Source organism: Gouania willdenowi, chromosome 1, assembly GCF_900634775.1.
Source record: "Gouania willdenowi chromosome 1, fGouWil2.1, whole genome shotgun sequence".
NCBI lineage: Eukaryota > Metazoa > Chordata > Actinopteri > Blenniiformes > Gobiesocidae > Gouania > Gouania willdenowi.
Window position 1 is genome coordinate 825,917 of NC_041044.1, and position 6,422 is coordinate 832,338.

Here is a 6,422-nt window from a genome sequence, read left to right on the forward strand (position 1 = left end):
CTGTCAGTAATCTAACACCATTTGGATACATATAGACATGGTTCTTTTTGTTTGTTAGTTGGTCATCATTTATTGTCTTTTAAATGAACATTAAGATAAAGCTTTCCTATTCCTATTTATTTTGTGTTGGTTTGGCTCATGGTAATTATAACTATATTAATAATAACACAATCAATGAGCAGCAAAGGCAACATTCATTCATTCATTCATTGCCTCTAAAGTCAGTGCACGTTGGCCTGGTTTTCACTTCCATCATAAGAAAAGTATGTGATAATCAATAAGTGACAGATATCAGTCTCTACGTTTTTTTTTTTTAATTAATTTGGGCAAATTTTGTGAAATTATTTGAGGGAAATTGCTGCATTTGAGCAGCATTCTATGTTTGAGATGAAAACTGATATAAACATGGGAAAACGGCAAATATTTTGGAGTTGAATTGAATGTGTGTATTTGGAGGGACTGATATATCTACAGTTTAATCTCTTTGTTTATCACACAATCATTCAGGTATACTTTCTCATGCAGGTCACATTGGATGCTCTGAACTAAAGGGCAGATCTGGTCCTTTTGGATGGTGGGAAGAAAGCAAAACATCAAAAAGAAAAAGTGACTGTAAATGGCCCTGGGTTTAGCAGCCATTTTCCTGCTGTTATGCTCGAGGTTCCGCCTTGGGGATGAGGCCACTCCCCCCTCCTATGTTCTCTTCCTTTGTTTAGCCCACAGCACCCGCCTCCACAGATTTAGCACTTTGCTTATTTTAAATACTTTTGTAAGAAACCCATGACTTATGTTGTCTGTACTCATTAACTCTCTCAGTGCCAGCCGTTTTAGAGCATTTTGTCTAATTTTTAAAGACCAACAGAATGTTTTGTACTATAACGATCTGTATTCTGGTAAGTTTCACACAAATCACCAGTTTGTGACAAAAAGCTGAGAAAAATGTCTTTTTCTGAAAAATCTATTAGTGACTTTGAAGCATTTTTTTATTTATTTTTTTGCTTTAGTGACACGTCATCATTAGTTTCCTCCTATAAAACTACATAAACAACACTGAGACCAAGCTTTTGATGTAACATTAATATTATTTTACTATCTATGTCAGAGTTGAGTGGATTTCTTACTGTATTTTGGCGTTCCTCCAAGTCTCTCCCCCGTCATTCTCCACACACGCAACTTCCTCCTCCTCCTGGACATGCCGAGTGCATACCTGTCAAGTATCCCGTTTTGGCCGAGAAACTCCCGTATTTTATCCCTCTTTCCCGCCATCTTACCGTATTAGTATTTTTCCGTAAATATCCCGTATTTTAATGTAATAATAATAAAGATGTCTCACTAAACTGAACAGCGTCACTAGCCTCACGAGAACTTCCACCTGAAATGACCTGAGTGACAGTTCTCATTAGATTAGTGCTGACATCAGCAACAAACCCAGAACCAACAGAACAGAGATGATGAATGAAAATGTTCTAGTGATAAAAACTAAGAACTGGTGTAAATATGTTATAAAATATAACATAGAGTTTATCTTCATAAAGACCATCAGGATGTGACACAGTTACACGTTCTGTTAGATTAATAACTGATATTATAACGTCTACCACAGCAGAAGGAACCACGTAAGTCACCATGAAAAATCATCCAATCACAAGCTCCACAAATATACACTGTTTATAAAGTGTTAAATAATGTAAAGTCTGTAATAAATGTGTCTAATAAGTCATTAGTGAATACCAGAGAACCATATGAGTGATCATAAGAAATTATAATAAAATAAAATGTTAAAGATAAGCAACGTGAAATTAACAGTAAATATACAATGTGTTGACTTGTATATAAACTGTATGTATATTAAATAAACACATGTGATTCATATACACATTTACATTTTTAATTTCGCCTGTTTTATAATTTAGGAATTAGGGCTGGGCGATATATCAAGAGTATATATATATATATACAGTATATATATATATATATATATATATATATATATATATATATATATATATATATATATATATATTAGCTTATTATGTATCAAAATACTAGTTTTATGAGTCACTGCTTTTACTTCTCAGAACAACATGTAAAGCTCAGTTAGATGATTAATAAGTGTCACATATTGATCAGCTGTTTATTAATAAATGTGTCTGTGTAACATTTTACATCAGCAAATTTAACACAGAATATTTTTTCTGGTCAGACTTTATTTAATAAAATTATCTAGATTTATATCATATTTCACCATTTTGAGAATAAATATTGAGATATGAGTTTTGGTTCATATCACCAGCCCTAGTAGGAATGTTTACAGCATTTTAATGTTAATAAAGGTCGACCTACCAGATTATAATCACATTATTGTATTTAGTAAGTGTTTGATAAGTGGATATTTTAGATTTATTGTACATCTATATTAATATATAAGAGATACTGGAGCTTGGTTGGGGGGTGGGATGGATGGTAGTGGGCGCCAGAAAATTTCCCTTATTTTCAAATCCAAAACTTGACAGATATGGCCGAGTGTCACCACTTGCCCTGTTTTTTTATTGTTTTCTCTCACCATCATCACACTCTCAATAGTTCACTTAGTTCTACACATGCTCTGGTTGAGTGTGAGCTGGTGGGAACTTCAGCATCAACTCTCATAGTGACATTTTCTGTCTCATAAACTCCTTTCCTCTCCCTCTGAGCTCTGCTCATCACAGGTGATCTCTCATCCAGAGGTGTTCTGCTGCCACCTACATGTCACCAGTTGGTCACTGCATCATGGTACAAGTTAGATATTCACAGGAGAGCTTCGTCACACTGTCTCCTAGCAACCCCAGCCAAAAAACACTCAATGAGTTAATGTACGCATTAAAATAAAAAAGTAAATAAAACTTGAACCCTCCCCCGCTTCCAGCTCTGTCACAGCAATCAGCTGAGAGATCACTGCGTGTCGATTGGTCTACTCTGCTCATCGTAGCAGCTGTCCACCTTTAGTTTTTAAAATGCCTTCAGTGAGAAAATTCATTTTTGGATATGAATAAAGCAGCCCTTTTTTGAAACAATTGGTCAACAATGATTGGAGTTCATCTTTGGAAGTGACCCTCGTCCCAAAAAGATCTGCTGTGTTTGTTCCAGACACTTTTCAGATGACTGCTTTAAAACAAGAGCTTCTTTTTAGTGGATTAATAAAGACACTGACACGTAATAACAATCTGATCCCTACTCTGGACTATAGAGCAGCACAGGTAAGTGTGTGTGTGTGTGTGACAGGGAGAGATCACTTCTCCTCTGACCGTACGTTAGCATTCTTCACTTTCATAACCATCCAAAAATTTTGAAAAAATCCAAATACAGCCACAGAAAAACTGAAGTAAACAACATCCATGCGTGTTTGTATGAGTATTGAAGAGGGCGTGTTCATGGGCGTGTCAGACAAGTTTGGAGTTTCTTAAAGAGACAGAGGCAAAATCAAAGCGTCATGAACCGTGTGCTACAGAGGGAAATTTATTTTTTGTTTATTTTTTTTATATTTGCTGCATTTTCCCCCAACAATGTGGGTAGCATAGTTATTAGAACGGTATGGTATAGAACGATACCCCCTTTAAAGCCTTTTCTACACATTAGAGTCCTGGGCACGCTTTGTCAGAAATAATCAGATTAGATTCTGGATCAAATCTTGAAAATGGGGTTTTCAAAAGAAAAAGAGGATTATGTAATCAGATTAGATCACATAATCCAATTTTGGTTTTGATTCAAACTTTTCAGTAGGATTGGGATCACTTTGATCCTAAAAATCTGGATTAAACTGATCCATCAGAGAGTGGATTCAGAGTGGATTTAAAGAAACTTTAAAAGTGTTTTAAAAAAATCTATATTTGGTTCATGCAGTATAACCTATAGATATACAATTTATTAATAAGGTTTGAATGTGATTAGTTTATCCATCAGCTTACAGTGATTAGATAAGTTATAACAGTATAAATCTACAGCAAAGTAGAAAGACTAAATAATCTCCCAAACAGCTCAATATTAACCACAAATAATATATTTAATTATGTCACTAATTGATATTTATCATCACAATCAAAAATATTATTGTTTTGTTTTTAGATTATTTTTAGTGATGCATGCAGTGATGAAACAGGATAAAAAAGCAATGGCATCCCTGGTCTAACTATTACGTCCTGTTTGATGGTTCTGGGTCTAGTTGTACTTTTAGTTCTGGTTCTGTCAGAATGCAGGGGGTGGGTCAGGGTCTCCAAAGGATTGAAGTCCTTCATCAAACATGTATTGATCCTTAAAGGTCTATCTAGATCAGATTAATCTAATGATGTTGGTTTGAAATCGGCTCAAAAGTAAAATGAATTAGTGATCATGGTTAGAAATCTGGATCAATTAGAGTCACTGCTGAGTCGCTGCTGAGTCACTGCTGAGTCGCTGCTGAGTCGCTGCTGAGTCGCTGCTGAGTCGCTGCTGAGTCACTGCTGAGTCACTGCGGAGTCACTGCTGAGTCGCTGCTGAGTCACTGCGGAGTCACTGCTGAGTCGCTTAGTCAGAGTGTTGAGGAGAAAAGGAAACAGAGCAGACGTGTAACTGGAGGGTCACAGGTTCTAACTTGCAGAGAATGAATATCACGTGTGTACCGAACAGATGTGATGATAAAGTTTATTCTATTTGTATTTATTCTTATTTCGTAATTGTTATAACTCCACCCCCTTAAGATGTTTGCTTTTACTTATTGTACATAAGATACCTCTTTTTACTATTTAACTGTCTGCACATTTCTTGTCTATTCTGCACACCCTGAGTGATCTTACTGAATGCCAAATGTAACAAGTGAATTTCTCCATTGTGAGATCAATAAAGGATTATCTTATCTTATCTTAAGTTGATTGTGGAGTTGTATTTATAATGCTTTAGTGCATTCTTACGTCCTTTCTAAATGCTAAATGTGCTCTAAGTAGTGAGTCAGCAGAGAGGGCAGAGGTAGAAAAGGAAGCATCTTCAGTCTGGGTCTTCCAATCAGATTCCTGATGTGCAGACGGCACAGCTGGCAGAGAGTCCTTGGTGAAGCTTGGAGAAAACAGACTCGTGTCATTGTTTAGGATCAGCTGATTGGTTATTAGAATTATAACGAGAATATTTACATTTCCTGAAAAAAATGTAAGGGAAGATGCAGGTGCTGGCCATCGTTTCACTGCATTAGCTTAGTATTAGCATTAACTAGCATTAGCATTATCAAAGCATTAGCTAGCTTTAGCATTAACCTAGCATTAACACTAACCTAGTAGTAGCACTAACCTAGCTTTAATACTAACCTAGCATTAACAATGACCTAGCAATAACAATAACATAAAAATAGCATTAATATAACATTAGCATTAGCCTAAAATTAACACAAACCAAGCATTAGCATTAGCCATAATAATAGCATTAAACTAGCATTAGCATTAACCTAACATTAGTAATATCCTAACATTAGAAAACATCTGTAATTGTTTTGATTCTTGATTCTTTGATTTAAATTGTTTTATTTGATTTTTATGTTATCCTGTCATTTTAATGTAATGTAAATGTATTTCTGTTCAGTGTGTTGTAACTTTGCTGCTTCTTGACCAGGACTCCCTTGAAAAAGAGGTTTTTAATCTCAATGGGATTTTTTTCCTGGTTAAATAAAGGTAAATAAATAATAGCATTAACCTTGCAATAGCATTACCCTAGCTTTATCATTAACCTATCATTAGCATTTGCCTAGCAATAGCACAAACCTAGCGTTTGCCCAACAATAGCATTAACCTAACAATAGCATTAACTTACCATTATCAATAAGGTTGATAAAGGTGTAATTGAAGGTATTACGTAAAGATGTTAAAGCAGAACTAAGTCACTTTTTCACCTTAATAAATCCTTCTCATAGTCCCTGTGAGAGTAATACAAGTGTTTATGGGGTGTTGGGGGTCTTTCATCCCCTGCTCTCTCTGACCAGAAAACAGCACTTACAACTTTCCTGTCTCCGACCCGGTAGCAGACGTACTGCTTTATGGCAGCACAATACACACTAATGCTAGATTATGCACACGGTTGTCTACAATTTCACTTTTCTCAAACTTATTTCAGGGCGGAGCCAGCGAAAAAAAGGCAGAGAAGACCTTTGTCTGAGGAACGGAGCAACTCCATCAGTGACAGCTCAGCAGCAACACACAGTGTGTGTGATTGCACAACAGGCACTCACACACACTCGCAAACCAGCACTCTATCAGGCAGCACACACACATATCTATCTATCTATCTATCCATCTATCCATCTTCAGAGCCGCTTTGTCAGCACACACACACGTTTCCACACTCCCTTCCGTATCACTCTCACATCATTTATTTTACTTGTCTCTCTTCTTCATACTGTTCACATGGGACTATATGTGTGAAATCAC

The 6,422-nt window shown here is 36.0% G+C and overlaps 1 protein-coding gene across 3 annotated transcripts in view; it reads right to left on the bottom strand.

Annotated features, from left to right (window-relative positions):
• Positions 1 to 3,482: 3,482 nt before the first annotated feature.
• LOC114469941 (ankyrin repeat and SOCS box protein 5-like) overlaps positions 3,483 to 6,422 on the bottom strand; it is a 22,242-nt gene continuing 19,302 nt past the window's right edge. For all 3 annotated transcript variants that reach the window (XM_028457868.1, XM_028457859.1, XM_028457877.1), the window contains one exon: positions 3,483 to 5,064. In XM_028457868.1, coding sequence (XP_028313669.1) covers positions 4,937 to 5,064 — 128 coding nt within the window. In that variant the 3' untranslated portion in view covers positions 3,483 to 4,936. The remainder of the gene's footprint in view (positions 5,065 to 6,422) is intronic.